Source organism: Myripristis murdjan, chromosome 16 (assembly GCF_902150065.1).
Source record: "Myripristis murdjan chromosome 16, fMyrMur1.1, whole genome shotgun sequence".
NCBI classification, from domain to species: Eukaryota; Metazoa; Chordata; class Actinopteri; order Holocentriformes; family Holocentridae; genus Myripristis; species Myripristis murdjan.
The window spans coordinates 11,510,001-11,531,805 of NC_043995.1; the positions used below are offsets into that span (position 1 = coordinate 11,510,001).

The 21,805-nt window shown below is 41.1% G+C and overlaps 1 protein-coding gene across 1 annotated transcript in view; it reads right to left on the reverse strand.

Annotated features, from left to right (window-relative positions):
- The window catches only part of gask1a (golgi associated kinase 1A), a 33,594-nt gene extending 21,661 nt beyond the window's left edge, over positions 1–11,933 (reverse strand). Inside the window, exon 1 of the mRNA XM_030072540.1 lies at positions 11,845–11,933. Coding sequence (XP_029928400.1) covers positions 11,845–11,847 — 3 coding nt within the window. The 5' untranslated portion in view covers positions 11,848–11,933. The remainder of the gene's footprint in view (positions 1–11,844) is intronic.
- Between the last annotated feature and the right edge of the window lie 9,872 nt (positions 11,934–21,805).

Here is a 21,805-nt window from a genome sequence, read left to right on the forward strand (position 1 = left end):
GCAGATGTTGTGGTATAAGCAGGAACAGTGGAGCCAGAATGATAACTAAAGTTTTTTTGTGCGTGTGGGAAAGCCACCATAATGAAGCTTTCTAAAATCTTCTATACAGTTAGAGCCGCTTTGTTTGAGGGCTTTATTGTTTTCTCCCCTGCGGCAACATTTGCTGTCTGTTGGAAGACTTTTCAGCTTCACAGCCGAAAACAGACACAGCGGTAAGATTGGGAAATTCATGAACAAAGGTTGCAAAGACTGAGTCTCATATTTTTCTAATCTACTTCCACCACGCTAGTGTACCCTTTTTTCCCAGTAGGAGGGTTAGTCACGTCCAGTCATCCATTCATTCAGTCAATGTTCTCTCCATTTCGACACTGTTTATCACCAACTGCACACCACTCCACCTCAGTTCGATCACCTTTTGTGTACTATCACCTTTTCCTTTTCCGTTTTCCTTTGAAATCTCATCAAACTGCAGCACATTCTCTAAATCAACCTCAGTGACTTGAGGGTGTTTAAGCACAGCCTTGAACTGAGCTGAAAGCTGATTCTAACCTTGCTGCATCAACCAAAGATGTTGTACAAGCATCCCATTCCGCCGTAATGCCTCTTTTCCGCTGCATTATACAAGCTCAGCTCGACCCTACTCCACTCCACTCGCTATACTTTTCTGGATTTCGTTTTCCATTTCAGATAGCACCTCCTCACAGTGAAGCCCCGCCAGGCGCCTGCGGGGCTTCACAGGCGACTGTGAGTGTTGACTAGTTTTTCCTCCCTTCTCTGTTTTGCTTTTTAAAAAAATCAGTCAGACCAAATTGAAACGGCTGCTTCAAATAAAAATAATTGTGTAACTAAGAGATTCACTGAAAAAAAAACAACCTTTTTTTCCCCAGATAGATTATCAACTATGATTCATCGATAATACACTTTGCCATTTCCTGCTTGTACACTGACATTTCACATCACCTTTCAGTATTTTTCAGTATTTCCTTACCATGCAGTGGAAAAGGCGCATACCTCACCTCACATTTTTTTCAGTTTAAGTGTCAAATTGAGAATCACAAGCCAGGTAAAGTATGTTTACTCGCATATCAGTGTCCTGTGGTTAGTCAGGACACTCAAATACTCTGTTTTCAAGTTGTCGCAAGAACTATGAGCATCATGTCATGTTGACAATATCCCAAATAACTCTGACCTGGATTATGAGAAAGCTTAGAACCAGGACAGGAATGCATCTTCCTTAACTTTGCCCTAACGTTGGAATTTTCATACTGTATTAGATTTCATGGTAACAAGCAGAATGTTCTCTTTATCCATATATAAACAGGTACACACACACACACACACACACACACACAGACACACACACACAGACATACACAGGTGAACAAGTTATTTCAAAACTCCTTTGAGATCCCATACTCAGTTTTCCTGAGTATACACTATGACTTCCAAATATATTATGACTATATTCTCCATGATGCAAAAATGTTGTTGTGGCTAAAAGTCAGAGTTAATTAGTTAAACTGAATGAAGTTGAAGACTTGGTCCTCACAATACTGGCCACTGATTGTTCCACAACGCCAGCTCCTCTAATTCAAATGAGCTAAAACTGCTGAGTGGAGGCCAGTTTTCCATTTCAGATTCTGCAAACTGGCCTGACTGGAAGGATTTCAGCAATTATTCAGTGAGGAGAGCCAATCAGGACCAAGGGCAGTTGACTGGCGTTACTCTGAAGCTGCCAGTAAAAAATAGCAGTTTTTTATAAATGAAATAAGTTAAAAATAAAAAAACTGAAACAAAACCAAATTTTAACATTGTCTTTGTTAAATAAATGTGATCATAAATAAATAGAGGTTTAAAGGACCATACCGGTGATTTTGATTTTGGCCTACTTACTACAATTTACCCTCATTTTACATTGCAATACAGTTTTGTAAATCATGAGACAGTACTATTTTCAGGTGGAGGAACCACATCACTCTGCACAATTTCAAGGCATCAAAACACAACAGTGCTGCTGCTTTTAGGAAAACTAATGTGCACAACTTTATTACGGTGATGGGATACTGATGTGAAGAAAGTTTGATGTCTCTGAAAGTTCATTTTCACGTTTAAGTGGATTGAATGGAAACTGACGGCTGGATTAAAGGGAGGAAAAATGATAAAACACAGCTTGTTGCTTTGGGAAAAGATTAGCAGAAACACGTTTATGCATTTTGCAGATATTACACTAAACATGCAAAATCACTGATAGGGTCCTTTAACTAAATTCCTAAAATATGGGCCCTTCAAAATAACAAGCTGACATGAGCATTAATATGAGCCATAAGACTGTGTGCGTGTAACCCGTCATTAGCCACAGTTACCTCCGAGTCTTAAGTGACACACAGATTAGACTGGTTAAGAAACTTGGAACAATACCACCAGTTCTTCACTGAGAACTGTGACAGCATGAGCCTGCTCCAGGTGGGCTCCTTTGACATCAAACAGCGGCACTCGTAAAGGCTACCATCAAACGTGTGACAGTGATATAGGTTCCAGAGACAGAGACACAGAGATGATTTGTCGTTGCTACTACAGTAAAATAAAGCATCTCCAAATGAGGAAGAAATACAGAGCTGTCTATGTGTGTGCTGCTTACATGGAGCGTATGTGTGTGTGTGTGTGTGTGTGTGTGTGTGTGTGTGTGTGTGTGTGCGTGTGTGCTGTCTGCAGAGCATCCTGTCTGCCATCATATGTCAGTCAAGTAGCTGGAGTGTGACAGCGGGCAATCTGCTGCTGACAAGCCCTCAGCTGGTGTGTGTGCATGTGTGTGCATGTGCATGTGTGCGCATGTGACATCAGCACTGTGAGACAGACAGGACGCATAGACAGTCACTGCTAGACACTGTGTGTTGCTGCTCATGAGTGTGCAGGACTGTGAAGTTCTGTGAGCCTGTGGAGATTTCTGGCTTTGAAAACTCACTTTCCAGTCCCAACTCTGTTTTGGAACAAAAACTCTCCACACTTTCTGCCCACTGGCATTTCACAGTGCTCCAAATCCTCCTTCCTACTGGTCGCCCACAGAGGTTGAAAGAAGTCAGAGATTACTTAATGCCCCTTTGACAGGACATTGCTCAAATGTGAACTCTCCATTCAGAATGAGACAATGTCCAACACAGCATCACACATTCACAAAGCTTAAACAGCCATACTGATGAATATGGTGCACACTCATTTCACCTCTGCTTTTCTTTTAAAATAACACACTCTGTGGAGCAAATAAATCATCACAGTAGTTTTGCACATATTATAAATACAGCATTCCCATCAATTACATCATGCAAGTAATTTTAAACAGCACGCAACTGTAGGCTAAGAGGCCCATTTACACATTAACAGGTGCTCTCCTTCATGGCCATATTTGTTGACATTGAATATGTGCCAAAATCCCTTCTGCATTACTGTTCCTTAAAATAAACCGTATAAAATCATTTTTATGTGCTAATTCATAATTTACATAAACATAGGCGGATGGAAACCCCACAACAGATAACATGCTGGCTAAGCACTTATGAGTTGCATAAAGCAATATCAGGTACTTAAAATATATAGACTGAGTAACAAATGTCAGGTTGGCACCCTAACAACCTGTACAACAAACACCAGTATAACAAACTGAATTTTCACACTGGGCAAAAGCTTTCCTTAATGTGGGTCTGGCCTAATGATGATCTGGAAATGTGTGTGAAGTTGGACATTAATTAACAGCGCTCTGTTTAGTCAGTCATCCGACGTGTTTGCAGCTGATCTGATGCAATTCATGCATCAGGCTTAACAATCAGGGTCTTGTGCTGCCGAGACTGTTTAAACAGGTTCATTCACTGCTGTTGTCAGGCTGTCACAAGAACCAAGCTGCACCCCACTGGAGCCGACCTAGAGCCACTAATCAGCTGAGCCATAACAACACTCTCACCTTGACATCATTTAAATAACAGCATAGCACAGTGGCCTTAAGGGGCAAACAGAATAGAGCATCACAGATAGAACAGAATAGAACAGCAGCACCTTAGAGGAGACGTCTCATCACTGCTCCCCTCTCAGCCATCCAGCCAATTATTCCATCAATGTCTAAACTCATAAGAATGTCTTTTTCTACAGCCAGAAGCACGACTGCTTCAAGACGCACTTGTGCTGTAGTGCTCCGTAATCTGCTCTTTCCATTCTTGATGAATTTTAATGAATTTAAAGTAAATGTGTTAACTTAAAACATTTTGCAGCATCAGCCCCAAGACTTTTTCCATAACAGCTTTTTGTTTTTTGGGGGGTGCCAGATGAGAATGCCAGATTGCCAGTCCAAGCCTGTGTTTAATTGTCACATTGTGATTAAATGAATGAATGAGAAAGTTTGAGAATTTGTTGCGACTATTGGTGATTAAGGTCATTCTTGGAGAGAAGCCACCACCTTTGAAGACACGGCCAAGAGAGGAAGACAACGGCTGTGTTCAACCAATAAGTTAAGCACACACATGCGTGTATGTACTGGAACAGTTTTTGGCAGCCAAACCCCGTCTTGCATGACTTTATTTGGGTTAACAGACCTGAACTACATATTCACTTCAAAAACAAGAAATCTAAAAACCCATCTGGATACTTTTTTTCACTGCCCTTGACTAGGCCTATTTCCTATTTTCTTAAATCTACCTCATAATAGCCTATCAACTGCAGACAGTCACAAAACAGCTCTTTCATTTTAAAGTGCCAAAGCAATCTCACCTTGAAATGAAAAGGCTTTGTTAAAAAGCCTTGTTGGGAATAAACAGACTTGATTTTCTCCTTTGGCAAAGGAGTGAGGGATGAAATGCTTTATGCTCCTCGTACTCGGTGCGTAGTATGAAGCCCAGACAACAGATCACAGCTCTGCAAGTAATTACACCATGGCACAAAAATGCTGGCTCCATATGGCTGCAATGGGAGTGACACGTGGTCGAATCTGTTCCCCATTGTACATTCCATTCTCAAAAGAGGAAGGTGCTGTACGAGAGATGGAACATTTGCCGGGAGAAGCTGCGGCCAAAAGATAACTCAAGCTGACATTTCAAAATCAGCTGGCACATAGAAACCGGACTGAAACAGGGCTGGGGCCAAACCATATTTACTTCAGTCCAAACAAATTGTAAACAAAACCTGTAGTTCTTCGGTTAACAGCACAGCATTCGGTGTTATTTTTTGCTGCAGAGTGAATACAACAACCTTCTCATGACAAAAAAATTCAGTATTTAAATTATTAATTATAACTAGAGGAAGACTATTCAAGGCTGTACAAATCAATAGCACTGTCCAGTATGGAACTGATTTTACTATCTATTGATTGTTTTTACGCTGGCACTTAAACCGTTAGTCCACCACTGCAGGCCTAGGAACTTTCCTTGCCTGACTGATTTGTGTATTTATTGCTGTTTTTCTTGCCATTGGCACTGTCTACATTAAATGAGGGTCTGCACACACACACACACACACACTGCACAGTGTGCAGACCTGATGCCCTTTCTTGTGTGTCACTGAGACAGATCCATAGCAACCTTGGTTATCACAACAAACTACTGAAAATTCATTTCCTGCACTGACTGTTGAAACAGAAGGACTCAAATAAACCACTTACAATAGCAGCCAATACATATTTGAATACAATATTTGAGAGCACTTGACTACATTTGACTAGGTATTCACACAAGCCAAAGGGGACTTATTACATGCATATAAAACAAATGTAGGCTTTGCCATATCATGAAAGGGATTTAAAGGGATAGTAAACTAAAAATATGGGTTTTCAGTTGGAGTAGAAAACATCATGCAAATCCAAGAATCTGAAGTCCTTCCTATTCCTGAGATTTCATGGGTCATAGTTTGTTGTCTTGATTGTGTCAAATCATGGGGATCAACACTTCCATCTAATATGATAACTTATTTCAACTCCTCGACTACCAGCCTCCAAAGTGGACGTTTTTTAGCAAGTGAACTCTACAGCAACGTTAGCTATGAAAACATTTGCCAACATATTGTTGCAACACTAGTAAGACCTGCAGCTATTTCTGTTCCAACAAGCAGGTTATTTTCACTTTTCTGGACAGTTGGTTGGTCTCATCAGGGTCCAGACAATGTTGTTACCCTACAAGAGGAGCTAAAGCCCACGCATTGTAGAAAATGCAACCCCTAAAACTTCATTTTATCAGTTACTGAAACTCTGAAAATCTCACTTACAATACTAAAAAATAAAATCCATGTTTACTGGGTTTAGCAAAACGAACTCTTACTCTTGTTCTTGTGGCATTTAAGCAAATATTCATAACTGTTTGCCAAGAGGAGCAAACCTTTGCTTGTCAATGATCATATCCTCCTACTCTTTTCTCTCTCCTTTCATCTCCTGTCCTCTCCGACTCCTTCCCTGTGCACTCCAACCCCACCCCCACCTCTCCTCACTCTTTCTTTCACCTCCTCTCTTCTCACTACCTCTCTCTCTATTTCTTTTTCCTCATCTCTGCTTCCTGTCGTTCTGCTCAGTTTACCGTTTGTTGATATTTTGTAACCATATTGCAGCATAGAGACACAACCTCTACAGATGCAATTTCTATGGGGTGATGAACAACCTGTTTGTTTCCCATGAACGAGCTGTGGGAGCCACAAACGCATGCACACACACACACACACACACACACACACACACGATCCGAGCAAGTGATGTGTCTCTGCTCCTGCAGAGAGAGCGAGAGAGTGACATCCTCGCCCAGCAATGTGTTTTTTTACGAGGCGCTCTCCCCTTGTCTAAATGCTCTGAGGGGACGGGGGGAGCATAGCCACTCCAGACCCATCAGGCATCATAAAGCAAGTGGCTTTTAGCACTGAGCTGTTATAACACGTCCCCTGTAAAGACCACAGCTGCCTATAAACACACCACCACACTTATTGCAGCTTTTATTTAACCAGGTATGTGGGCTGATAAGGTAGTTTCAGTGTTTTTTCATCTCCGGTTAACTGCTCACTCTCTCTACCTCTTTCTTACCTCTCCCTCTGTTGCTCGCACTGCCCACTCTTTAATTTACTGGACAGATGCCATGCTCACCAAACATAATACTGTACACCGTGAATGTTCAATGAGATACAACCCGCCTTCGCAGACAGACACAGAGCAGATGGCAGTGCGGATACTGTTCCTCTTGGAGTTGTACTCACAGAGGATTGAGTGGGAGGCAAAGCGCCTCTGAAGTAAGTTTTGTTGGACTGTTATCTTTGCTATTGCTGTCTATCCAATTGCTCCTCTTCACCGTACAAAGCTCTTGTTTCAAAGTTTCAGACAGCTGGATGGAGGAAAAGACTACTCCAACGTTCCACACACACACACACACACACACACACACACACACACACACATACACACACACACTCTTCAGACGTGGCAGCATCAAATGGCTGCATTTGCATTATTGCGCTGGTAAGCTGTGGACGGGATGAGATGCATTTGTTCTATGGCTGGTGTTTGTGTAGCCCTGCTTGTAATTCATCCCTTGTTGGCTCTGTCAGTGGTTTAATTACAGCGCTGTGACATAAACATTTCAAATAAACCCTAATGGCACCAGGATATGGGCTTACACGAGGCCTCCCTTCACCTAATTAAATGTCTTGGTCAGGTGGATTTTATCATCCGAGTAAATAAATCATCGGCAGTGGCTGGTTATTCCCACCAACTCAACAACCTTAATACTAATTTTACATCGGCTAAATGAACAACTTATAGAGTCAAAAACATTTTTCCCCAAACAATACATTATTAAACCCTGACAACACTGTTTTGTAGTGTTTTTACTAAGTCAGTATGGACTTTTTCGATAACTTGTTGATGTAGCAATCTTGGCTCTAGTGAGAAGAAAGCTGCAGCAAAGGTAGTCGTGAGGAGAAAAGGAGTGCAGATCAACAGCCTTAGTGACAGACACAGTAAACGTGTGACAAAACAAGCAAATGACTTCTTCTTTCCCTCATATTCACAGTTCAGTGTGCGACTCTCTGGGCAGGAGTTCAGTCCTGCTACTGCCAAGAAAAACAGGGACTCCTTCATCCCCAGTGCCTTAGACCTCCTCAGTGTTGGTATGGAGATTGATCATGACGTTAACGAGTTGATGACAGTGATGAAGAGGTATTTAGCTTCTGCTGTGTACATGAAGCTCTTTTTCAAAACTTGGCATTGGCAAAAATCTTGTTTGTGCTTGTTAGCCTCGTCAATGCTAAGAGCAACACAACCGGTGTGACATGTGTTCCTGTGTGCTGAAACGTGCAGTACAAATTTTATAAGGCGGCACAAGCACATACTTTATTGCAATTGGTGGCTTTCTACTAGAGGCGCTGCATGTAAACACTGTCAAATGAACAAGGACTCATTTCCAGGCTTGTGTGTAAAATCAGCCCCCCGACCCTTTCCGTCAGACGTTTTTCAGTCGGTAATAGAGGTTTAGGTTAGAGGTCGGGACGGGCTTTCTCTCAGGAAGCCTAAAGTGCTTTCTGACAGAATGCGTCAGGGGGTGATTTTACACATGAGCCATTTCGAGTGTAAACACAAAAATGGTGACAGGTTAAGTCAAAAGAGACACTGGCTAAACTGGGGCGACATCACATCATAGGGGAAATGCATGGTGTATCAGCACTGACCCTGAAAGTTGCAAAGAATTTTTTTTTTTTTTTTTTTTTTTTTTTTTTAAATAGGACATGGGTTTGGTGAAATCATTATCCCTCAGTAAGAAGATATTGAAGTTCCTCTACAGTAGCTAGTAGTGTCATGGCATTTTTTGTCCCCACTTGCCACAATCTTTTTTGAGTGAAAAAAGCACAGCCAAGGACACTGTTTCGGTTTGATACAAAAAAAAAAAAAAAAAAAAAAAAAAAAAATCTATAACACTGTTGACAAATGCAGTCGTGATTGGTTGACTAATAAAAAACCTGTTGATATTACGGCACCTGTCATCTGAGCGTCAAACATCCATTTCCCATAGAAATCATGTTAAAAAAAAAAAAAGACAGCACGTATTGTGTCAGCACATGCTTACATGTCAGTGCTCCAGTTTATGGGCTTTGCTCCCCTTGTGGACAAATGCAGTATTGCCTCTGACTTTTCATTTCTATGTAAACACATAACTTGATTTTATTCAGTTTATTCAGGCATTAGATAGATAGATAGATAGATAGATAGATAGATTTACTTTATTGATCCCAAACTGTGAAATTCTTAGTATGTGTTCCTTTAATTCACTCTATAACAAACGTATGTAATGTTATTTTATGTACTTACTGAGAAACCAGTTGCATTCTGGGAGCAAATAAAGTTGAAACCTGACCTTGCATGAACGTGCCTATTTTGTAGCCACATGCCAACTTTTCAGCCATAGATCTACCGAGATTGCAAGTTGTGTATCGCCATTCACTCTTGAGTGATTTTTCCACAGTGGGCCAAGCCAATAGACGCACCCCCTCCCCATCTCCAGTTACAATCTACCTCACACAGATAACAGCTTGCTTATCTCATCAGCTCGCAAAAGCACTAACTGATTGCAATACGGCTGCCAATTTAGATAGTTGAGATACCTGCTTGTCACTGAGAACTAAATACACGGGGCATGGCTTTGAGGTGGATCGGCTTTACTTTCCCCTGCAGCCATTTGGCCAGATGCCACGCATTTACAGATGATGGAAGCCCGAGATTTCATGGGTCATTCACAATGCACCGGGGCAACAAACGTTCAGTCTCACTGGATGTGTGTGTGTGCAAGCGAGAGGGTGGGGAGAGGGTGGATGCATACGTAAATGTGTGTATGTGAGGGAGAGAGAGAGAGAGAATGAGAGATACAGACTTTTCATTTTCCTCTAAGGAACCATTGCCTTAAATAAATTCTATAAAGACTTGGAAGCAAGAGAGAGAGAGAGAGAGAGAGAGAGAGAGAGAGAGAGAGGGAGAGAGAGAGAGAGAGAGAGAGAGGGAGAGAGAGAGAGAGAGAGAGAGAGAGACAGACAGACAAAGTCAACAGTAACCTTAGTTTGTTTGGATCGCCCTTCTCTTAGACAGGCGATACCATTCAGCCTGGAAATCCAAACCACGTTAAAGGAAAACACTCCTCCACTCCTCTGATTTTCAAACCTGAGAGAAAGAGAGAGTGTGTGCGTGCACGCTCATCGGATATAGACTATATGCTTTCACAACATCCTCCACTCTCAGTCTACCTCTGCATGCTCTTTCCCCTTGTCCCTCTCTCTGTCATACACACACATTCACAGGGAGCGAAAGAACAGGAAAGCACAGCTGAGAACACAAGCAGCGACAGCAGGGCAGCCGTCCCTAGTGTTTAACATACAAAGCCTGCCTATACTTTGAGTTTGCGGGTTTTGTGTGTCCAGCAGTGAATTCCAATGTGGGCCCCAACACTGGAGAACACTGGTGGTTATAGCTGAGATCTGGATAGGACTGGGTTGTGCTTTTTCTTCCCAAACATTGCATCCTGCCTAAAATGAAAAAAGAAATGCAGCAGCGAATAGGTATGACACCAATACACCGCAGTAATAAAAAGTAATTCCCAAAACTCCTATGTTTGGGTCAGTTCCCTCAACAAATCACAGGCCCTTTTTTCTCTGTTTGATTGTGCAGAAACTCAGTTGGCAGTGGCAGTGATGTGCATTTCTATTAGACCCCATCAGCAGCAACAGAAACACAAGCAGTGTTTATTCACTCACAAAGGTCTTAGAACAAGGACAACAACCAGGGGAGAAGAGAAGAGAAGAGAAGAGAAGAGAAGAGAAGAGAAGAGAAGAGAAGAGAAGAGAGAAAAAGAGAAGGAGAAAGAGAAGAATGGCGTTTCCCCCTTTGGTTTCCATGCAGCAGTTCAAACCAGCAGCCTGTCTGCTCTGCATATGGAACCAATTAGAAATGTGAGGCTTCAGGGACCGCTTGAAAGAGGGAAGGTCGCCTGTCACCATATAGGAAAAATACTGTTTTGACTTACCAACCCAGTTATTAGACATGTTTACGTCTTTACAAACAACTTAGAGTAAAGAAAGAGTCCCGGCCTGTCACTTTGACTGATGCCATATTGCATTACCCACTCTGCATAAGTTCACTGAAATACTGTCTCACAAATGTTGCTTTTCCCTCTATTCCCATTGTACGTTGAAGATTACTAAAATCCAGACACATAGATAGATAGATCCAATTTAGCCGTGCCTCAGTCGTCTACAGAAAGTGTTGACTGATAATGTCAACAGTCTGAATACTCGGCAGTGAGTATTAATTCCACAGAGGTGAACAGGGCAGGAGCATGGACCAGAGAGTCTGTTTGGATTATAGGTTTCACAGTGTGCACTGTTGTTATGATACCACCATCAGTAGAGACAGCTCTTTTAGCATTTAGCCGCAGGCCTGTATTATATATCATCAGTCTATGCAAATATTCCCAGATGGGATGCAGTGTTTTCAAGTGCAGCTACGAGCATTGGGGGAGGGAAGGGGGGGCCTTTACCGTGAGTCCCTGGGCTGCGTGCCAGTATCAAATAAAAAGTAAAAGTGGGACAGGAGATGTAGGTCAAGAAGATGTGCATCCACGCCCACTTCAGATCTCCTGACAACCAAATTATCACAACTTAGCCGGCTACGGTTGAAGTTTCACTGAGTCACACAAAAAACTCGTATCTGTAGTGGATCTGCCTATTCAGCACTTTGCTCAGCCGGAGAAAAAAAAACAAAAAAACTTGTCGGAGTTTGAGATTGTTCTGCGCTGTTGCACACAGGGTGAAAGAGGAGGGGAGGGGGGCAACAGCTGTACAGAAAAATATCCTTACCATCGTTTACAGTCCCGCCGGAGTGCAGTCCACCTCAGGCTGTGTAGAGTCATTTATCCTGCAAACATGCTGTCGGGCAGAGCGTGATGGATCCCCGCACAAACACTGGACAGCCAGTGGTCCTGAAGTTGCAGCCGCCTCGCTACTCACTCATCCTGCTCTCAGTTCTCTGTGCACAGCCTGGCTGGGACATTTTTTTTAATGCTTTGACAGCGTGTGTGTTGGCTTTCAGATGGCCATGTGGCAAAAGCAAAAGTGCCTCACTTTCTTCACTGCAAAGTTCAAATCTGAAACGCCCTCCCTATCGCAGGCGCAGCCGCTCCTCCCAGGGGACCGAGCGGCTCCGGGCAGCAGGCATCTGGGAAAGTTGACTTGAGAGTCTCCTGTTGGAGAGGCAGGACGCGCCTGTTATTGGGTGAGGGATTTGTGACTGGAGTGAAATCTGAGAAGAGTCACCCCTCCTCTCTCTCGCTCTCCTTTTTTTTTTTTTTTTTTTTTTTTTTTTTTTAAAATAACGTGTTTCCCAGCTGCCACAAAACTGGAGACTGACACTGATACCGGTTCAATCACCGTTAAATGGGGAAAATAAATGCAGAACCCAAATATGCAGCATGTGCGTCCTCAGGAAACTAAAGGTATTCCTTAGATGATCTTGTGGTTTTTATCTTTATGATGGAGAGGAAAACAAAAGTGAGAAAATCTGTTTGGCATCTGTTTGGCAGCCACACATGAGAGATGATAGTGTCCCCTATAGTGAAATACATGTGATTTATCACAGTAACCACAGAATAACAAGGCATGAGTCCACTTTATCCCTAGGCTCATAAAGTCAGTATCAGCTTTCAAAGACTTGGTGGCAGATAATGAGTTAGCCACTTGGACTTTGTTTCTCTGCTGAATTGAAGCTCCTGGTTTGCATTTCCATCACACTGACACCGCTGCTCACCGGCTAAGAAAAGCAGGCCGGTGCGATTCCCTCAAGATATATGGGATTATCAACCGCTGTGTCACTGCCACTATTGCCAGAATATTCATTTATTTATTTATTTATTTATTTATTTATTTTGGTAAAGTCTGACCTCTATGGGTGACTGAATGGTCTGCATGAATGTTGTTCCCTTCTGTGACACCTGATCATAAAAAATATAGAGATTTTTTTTTCTTCCAGTTATTTATTTTCAACATACATGCTAATCTTGCATGTATGTTGATTAAAAAAAGAAAATTCCACCTATTTCAGACAGTATAATAGCACTACTACTACTACTACTACTACTACTACTACCAATAATAATAATAATGGTAATAATAATCTATATCTATAGAGCACTTATCAAAACCAACATTACAAAGTGCTTCACAAAAGCAGCAAAAAATAAAATAAAATAAAATAAAACAAATCATAAACTCATCAGATTTATTAAAAACAATGTGAAGTATAAAAAACAAAAAAGACAAGAAAAGAGAATTCAGAGAAAATTAAAACTCAAGTAAAATAAGAAAAAGCTCTCTGATAAAAGTATGCTGGGGCTCAGAAATCACTGACTCAGCTGACCTGATTTCCTCGGGCAGATTTATACATATTGATATGTGGGATGTGTTAGTCTGGCATATTATCATACCACACTGTACATATCTTATGCACAGCAAAAATATAATCTTGGCATAATCCATATTTTTCACGTTTCCATGTATACTTGTTATTTCTACATACTTTGAGTTCTGGCGTTGACATTTTTGACTGTTTATGATTACAACACTCCTCATTCACTCTGTGTATACTATATCCTATTTGATTTTTCTCTGCTGCATGCTATCACAGTTTGTTTGTTTTTTTCCTGATTGCTTAGGCACTGAAACTATAGGCTGTTTTTGCTAAACTCTACACACTAACCACAAAACCTTGAACCAAACCAGCAACACTTTGTACATCTCTTGCAAAAACAAACAATTCTTGCAAATCTCTTCAAACTCTTTTGGAAATTGTGTTTTTGCATTAGTGCAGTTCACACAAACCATATTGAATAAGCACACAAAGCACAAACTGATAATGTAAATTAAAAACCTCCATGTCCCTCTCTTCCTCTTCCTCCTCCTCCTTCTCTTACTCCTTCACCCCATTGTCATCCTCCTCCTTGTCCTTTTCTTCCTCCTCCTCCTCTTCCTCCTCTGGTTCTTACCCATCTTGCTCTCTGTCCAGTACACTGGCCTTCATTATAATCCAAACCACATCTTTAACTGTGACCTATTTATAGGGCTCAAGCTCTGGTTTGTAAGTGAACTCATTATCCAACAGTGTTTTCACTGAGTAGCAATGTAGAGACCAGTGTTTACAGTTTTCTAAAAAAAAAAAAAAAAAAAAAAAGTGTGATGAAATTACAAACTGAGTGTAAAGCAGGGAATGTGCATTCAGTTTGGCACACTTGTTAAATGCAAAGTCTTAATGGTTTCAGAGAGAGTGCTTCAAGAATCACTATTAGCTTTCAGAATAAAACTAATATTTGTTGCTGCAACAACCCCATTAACCCTTTCACGCATGGCGGTCACTACAGTGGACAGCTGTTTTAGGTCATTTTTTTCCTAAATGCAGTGGTTTCTATGGTGGAATTGCATATCAGCTGTTAGAATGCTCCCCTCCATTGAGGTTTATGCAGAGACTGTCAGTTCTTGTTGCTGAACACGTATTAATACTAGTATCATGACATGGTAATACCAGTCCTGCATCCTTAAAGAAGTATGGAGACTCACAAAAGTGTTCATGCCCTAAGAAGAGTAAAAACACATAAGAAAAAAAATCTTGACTTAGGCTTTCATAATTCATGCATGAAAGGGTTAAAGTTTCAGTCAGCGCTATTTTAATCTGTTTTGTTAAAATACAAGCTGATATCCTCAGAGTCAGATAATGAGGGAATATTCATGGGAATGACCTCTGCCACAGTTCTGACACAAAAGTCACTGCAGCTGCTCTGTAACCTAAATGTAGAAGGTGCAGGGTGCCATCTAGTGTCCTTGGAGGCTCACTGTCTTTTTCTCCTCACTCTCTATGCCTCCCAAACCTCCCTTCACAGAAATGTATGGAGATCAAACAGAAATCAAACATCTGAACCAAGATTGAGGCAGACAAGGTTGGAACTCAGGTTGTCATGGGAAAATGGTGCAATCTTAAGCATTTTATCTTAATCAGAAACCATTTACATTAATCCTGTATCCCAATGCTGGATTTAAGGAGACTAAAAGAGCCATTGGAGTAACATGAAAGGGTTCAGAAGAGTCAGAGAAACGACCATGCAAACTCTTACCAGTCCATTTAAAAGGGCTATATATTTCCTTTCAGTCTACTCTCAGATGTGTTAACAGTCAAGACATTAACAAGTCTGAAATTTTGCTGAATGGTACCACCTTTAGGTGTTTGAGAACAAAGGTGGAGTCAATTCAAGCTGAACATATATATAGGACTAGAATATATGAGACTGAAATGTCCCCTTTGTGTATGCGTGCTTAAATTTCATGATGGCTTATTGACAGTGATGAGCCTTTTTTCAGACATTTGAGATGCCAGTCTGCTAAAATAAAATCACTCTTTGCTCCCAGCCAGTCCAAGAGGGGAGCACCGACCAAGTACTTTCAAAATCTTCTGCCAGGGTCTGACTGGAGGTTGATATTTGGGCAATTTGATTTCAAACAAGAGGCTGCCATCATCGCACAGAAGATCCGCTGATGTTTTCAGTGTCTTTTTACTTGGGGCCTAATTATTGTGCATGTGCAAAATTGAACCACTAGAGTGCGCCACAATCCACCTTGCAAGTAGTGAAGAAACAGGCAAGCGTGTAAAAGGAAAATAGGGAAAGAAAGAGATAGAAACAGCACATAGTGTGTGTGTGTGTGTGTGTGTGTGTGTGTGTGTGTGCGTGTGTGTACGAAAGAATCTAACAACAAAAGCTCAGGCTTCTTGCTCATCTGGCCGCTGACCTTTCTGCCTCTCCTCTGCCTTTCCGCCTACACATTCATTCCTGATGGACAGGACTACTGTCCCTCTGTACAATCAGCCGTTTCATCTGACTCCGCTGACCTTTGACCCCCACCCTGACCCCCAACCACGCGACCCCCACCACTCACACTGCATGACATTTCAGTTAAATAAAGGCTCTATTAAACAGGCCGCTCTTTATAGTTCTCAGTGTGTGGATGTGTATGTCAGAGTGGAAAACGAGAGCAGGAGTTTCTGTGCATCGGAGTGGATTTTTGATGAAGGACGTGTGTACATGTGTGTATTTGTGAGGGTGTGTGTGTGTGTGTGTGTGTGTGTGTGTGTGTGTGCGTGCATGAGTGTGCAAGCTCACTTGTATCAGTCCCCTCTCCTGACTCTGTGTGACTGTGACAGGGCTTACAGAAGACAGAGCGAGAATATTTCCAAGGCAGAGAGAGGGATGGAGCAGATATTTTGCGGCCACACAGTGACATCTTTGTTCTCCGGCAGCATTCCTCTGACTTTTCTGCACTACTGTACACTATCAGCATTTCAGCACAACCATATCAACTGGGCTATACAGTTAATCCTGCACTGTACGTAGTAGATGCTTTGCTCCAACAAAAGGGAAGAACGAACATATAAAACTCTGCAATATTCTTTCCCATTCTGTCTAAACCTTAGAAACAGCCTTTTCAACTGGTGGTCCAGCAAGTTTTAATTAAATAGGCTGTTTTACTATAATAGCAATTTTGATATTTTCATTCTGATATTGTTTTATAAAAAATATTCTTGTGTAGCATAAATAGTTACAGCACTGTGAGTGTGGTCTAAAATCCATAAGCAGTCAGGAAGCAAAATCAGCCTGAGAAACAATCAGGGCAACTTTCACAAATCGATGTTTTCTCATGTGATGCAGTTCGGACCACGCCTAGTGGCTTTTCAAAACATCTGGCTAGTGGCTACTGACAGCCACAGGTAGGCAAGTGTTCTCCTGAAAATAAGTCTCTGTCAACCCTGAAATGTACAACTGACAATGAAAATTGGCAGTTTAATTGCCAAACCAGTCAGATATGTGACCAAAAATATTTTCTTTACTACAAAAGTGCAACAATAAATAATGCTATTTTTACTACATTCAATTGCATTAATATAAAATCATTACCAAAAGCTAAAAAAGGTTTTAAATGGGTTGCAGAAAGTGTCTGGGCCTTCTGCATATCTATCCATTGAATCTGTGACTGAACAGTTCTGGTTGAGAGGGAGAGTGTGTTTTAACTCTTATGCTGGTAGGGGATGCCTTCCCTGTTCATTGGCTCTAATGTAAAAAAAAAAAAACAAACAACAACCACCATAACAGATTCTTTACCGCTTTGCCAACATTGCTGTGACTATATAAGCCAGTTAGTACAGGACCCACAGCTGGTTGCGGCCGGTTTCACTTGATTGTGCTGAAACTCCCCAAGCACGCCGCTGGATTGGAGACGCCCACCATAAACTTACAAGACCATGAGTCACAGAAACAACAAATGAGGCCTTGTGTTTTTGCATCATTATCAGATTAGTTCCTTTGTACTGTAAGTCAGTAGGGGTAAGGATAATTTAGCGCTACGATACATTTGGGAAAACCCCAGCCAAGACTTTTTACATCCATGACAGTCTGTTCCACATTCTCCTCTTGTTCAGGACATTAAACTGTCACTCCGCTCCTCTTTTGTTCCTCCAGCTTCTCTGCTGTCATGCTCTCCATCCAGTGACTCAGCCTTCCTGCTACACAACTTTTTTTGTTTTGCACAGTTGGATCAGTCTGTACTACTCATTATTTACTGGATTGTAATTTTTTTTTTTTTTATTAAGGGGCAATTAACTTTGCTGCTTGTATTTGCTGCTTGTCTGGTATTTTTATGTATTGTTGCTCATTTTTCACTGTGACTGCCTTTCTGCCTTTCTGCATGAAAATGCATAAGATTTGGTACATAGCCTCATTCCCATCTATATCTATATAGATAGATATAGATATATAGATATGGATATAGATATATAGTTATCGAAATATAGATATATAAACAACATGTCCTACAATCATTTTTGTTTTTTTGTTTGCTTGTTTTTCTTTTTCTTTTTTTCAGCCCAAATGGGAGTACACTGCACTGTGGTAACTATGTTACAAAGATAAACAATCATACATCAGTGTGTGAAAAAATCCGAAACATTTTGCCATCTTCATCAATGAAACTTAGCTCTGTCTTAAAAAAAAAAAAAAAAAAAAAAAAAAGTTTATTTTTATTTTATTTTATTTTTACAATTTTTTTAAATTCTGGAACTCTTTGTAGTCAGTGGTATATAGGGTACATTTTAATATCACTTTTTGGTATAGCCTGTGGAGCATTGAATCTTTGCAGACAAAACAAACAAACAAACAAAACACAGACGTTTCTTTGGTGCTTATCCTGCACTCTGGTGATTGCTTTAGTCATTGTGTAAAGCTCCCTTTTATTACTTATTTACTTACTTGTAATTACATCACTACTTATTTTTACAGTACTTACAAGATCATTTACTCTTAATCCTTTACATCCATACTGTGATCGGCTCTGATGTACAGCTAGATGTTCAGGCTGGCTCTGTTCATGACTGCTAGCAGTACAGGTTTTATTTTAATGTTACTGATACAGAGACAGCTGCTGGAGCATGCTCGCTCTTTCTGGGAACACCACACCATATATCCTGACAGTAACACATCTTCACACCTGGGAGCTGCTCTTCCTCTGTTACCACTGAGCCGCTCCAGTGGAGCAGCTGGGGGCTCAGTGCCTTGCTAAAGAGCATCTCAACAGCAGTTGCTGAGGGAGTGGAGAGCATCACTCACCTTCACTCACTTTCCTCACCCACAGTTCCCTCGCTGGTCCAGGGAATTGAACTAGTGCCCTTCTAATCACAGGCAGCCTCCTATCCTCTACAGGCTGCTGCCAGAATAACACCTGTGCCTGTGCTGGAAAATGCCTTGCAGCCTCGGTTTCTCAAACTGAAGCCTAAAATGGACAAGAGGTTATGTTTCAGGTGAGTGTCCATATAATGAAAATAGTGATATGTTTACAGTGACCTTTAATCCCAGGATGACAGACTAACCTTCTCATTTGGATGTTCGCAGGCAAATTTTCCAAATTGTTTACACAATGGTCTTAACATAGCAAAGTTAGAACACTGTTATCTTCATTTTACTCTAAATTTGGGTAATTTTGTCATTTCCATAGCCCAAACCTCTCATGGAGCCTTATCAGAGCAACCTCACCAGGGATAGTGGTGTCTAGGCAGAAGATAAAGACCAAGAAAAGTGGGTTAATATATAAATAAAACAAGAAATAATAGGGTAAACAAAATACTCCCAGGGCAGAGAATACTACAGACAGAGATGGAAAAGGATGACAAATGAGGAACAGAAGTGGAAAGAAAAGAGAAAGGCAGGAGGAAGGAGAGATGAAGGAGAGCAAGGAGGCTGAGATGAAGCACTACAGAGATGAAAAGTGATGGAGAGTGGTAGAATGAACTACATTTCCCATGCTGCCCCTCTGGAACAGCGCTGGGGCTTCACAGGAGGAAGGAGGACAGAGGTCTCATTCTAAAAGTAACTCATCTACAGCTGCAGTGCATTAAACATACATCTGACAAATAAAATCATAATAATTCATTCATACAGCATGCAGTTTTTAATATTACCACCAATAGCTACTAAGTACGTTCTACTCTTCACCTAATCGTCTCCAGTGATTATCTCTTATGGAAAAGAGACCAGTAATAAGGCAAATAAGCTCCTGCTATGTCAATTATATCTATAAAAATTATAAGCATTTGATTTTGTTTTTGGTGTTCTGTTCTCTGATGTCTTGCATTAAGGGCGCCAAAATTCTGAGTGGCGCCTTCTTGTGCAATCTTCTGGGGTTAAATATGAAAAAGCTGTTTAATTATGTGTGTTTCTATTTATCAAGTATATAAATAAATACAGTTCAAAAGGTCACATCGGTCAAAAGCCACAAAAGAAGAAAAAAAGATAAGGCAGATGATCATCAGTAATGCTAGTTATTTGGATCAGTATCATGGTGTTCTTCCAGCTGAAGGTTTTGACAGCCTCTGCAGTCCTGTAATTATGTTAGCATCTGTCATTATGATATTAGGATATTTATGATGGAAACGCAGCATCATACACTAACTTCTCTGTTTGTTCGATGTTTGTGAGGTTTTTTGTTTGTTTGTTTTTGGGGTGTTTATACCCTCCCCTACCTGTTTTACCCTCACCCTCTCCTCCTCCTCTGTCTTTGTTCTTCTCCTTCATCCCCTTCCTCCCTCTCTTTCCCATTTTCCCTCCTTGTCTCCCTCTGTTTCTCCTCCCTCTTCTGTCCAACATTATGTCAATCCTGAGTTTCTTTCCCTGTGTAATAAAGAGGACATGACATCCCTCTGGCTTGTCGAAGCATTTCTTCTCCTAATGTTGGAAAGGGTTGATGCAGAAAACCAGGACAGGAGAAGCGAGGAGAGGCGAGGAGAGGAGAGGAGAAACAAAAAGAACAGAAGGATTGGTGTGGAGGAGAAATAACAGCACAGTCTAGGCCTGTGGTGTTCAAAGCAGGGTGCAGGGAGCATGCAGGGATCTTTGTGGAGTGGCTCCCAGGAGTCTGAGGATTAGTTTAATTCACTAGAACTCAATTCATTACAAATGATCCCAATTCAAAAATGCATAAGAACCAGCACTAAACATAAGTTTCCCTCTCCCCTTATAGAATGTTGTGCAGTAAGAGTCTTCAACAGCAACCATCTTCCCTTTGAATCACTGTGTGAATCAGGTGAACCGTCTTCAGCAAGTCAAATTACATTTAAACCTCGTTACAGTGTTACAGCGTGAATCGGTGAGAAATGATAAATGTTTTTGTGATGCACCTTGGTAACATGGAGCTGCTGGATTTGCTCCTCAAATACTTGCCCTGAGGGAGTGCGCCAGGCTTTGAAGCCAATTTCATATCGTGGCCAAACCGTGTTGGTTAGAAAAAGCATGCATGATAAAAGCAGAATTAAACTTGTATTTATGCATGTTTAACGCTCAACATTTCCCAGATACTTCCACATTATTTACTTTCTGGTCAGATATAAAGGCGGTTTCAGAAAATATAAGATCCCTAGACATAATTACAAGCTGGATGTTGACATGAATGCTATTTAAAAGACAGACTATGGCATTTACGGTAAATTCCATATAATGTGAATTTGGCACGGTCAGTGTTCTTTGTTCTTTGTTCTTTATTTCAAGGATAAACCCTTGAGATGCACCATCTCATTTTCGAGGGGGTCCTTACAAATAATGACAAACAGTACAAAGATAATAAAAAGTCAATACTAAACAAAATATCAAACATATAAACACAGGGACACACACACTCACTTACCCACGCACAGTCCAACAATGCTCCCAAAGCTACCCCACTCACCCACCCTCATCCCCCACCAGCCAGTGTTACACAGACAGAGTATGACCAAAAATCCCTCTGCAAAATAGAGGTGAGCCGGTGTCCACATAAGCATACATTTACACACCTATTTAAATACTGCTTACATGCACCAGTAAAGTATACAGTACATATTTATACACAAGTTCACACATACACTACTCACAAAAAGTTAGGGATATTTGGCTTTTGGGTGAAATTTATGGAAAATATAAAAAGTTCACGCTACAGTGATATTATATCATGAAAGTAGGGCATTTAAGTAGAAGCATACACTGGTGATTTCCTCATCTCAAACAATTTCTTGAAACAAAAGCCAACAACAGTGGTGGGTATACCACAACAAAAAATGTCATTGTCAGTAACTTGTTATGTGCCCTTGAGCATCAATTACAGCTTGACAACGACGTCTCATGCTGTTCACAAGTAGACTTATTGTCTGCTGAGGCATGGCATCCCACTCTTCTTGAAGGGCGGCCCTCAGGACATTGAGGTTCTG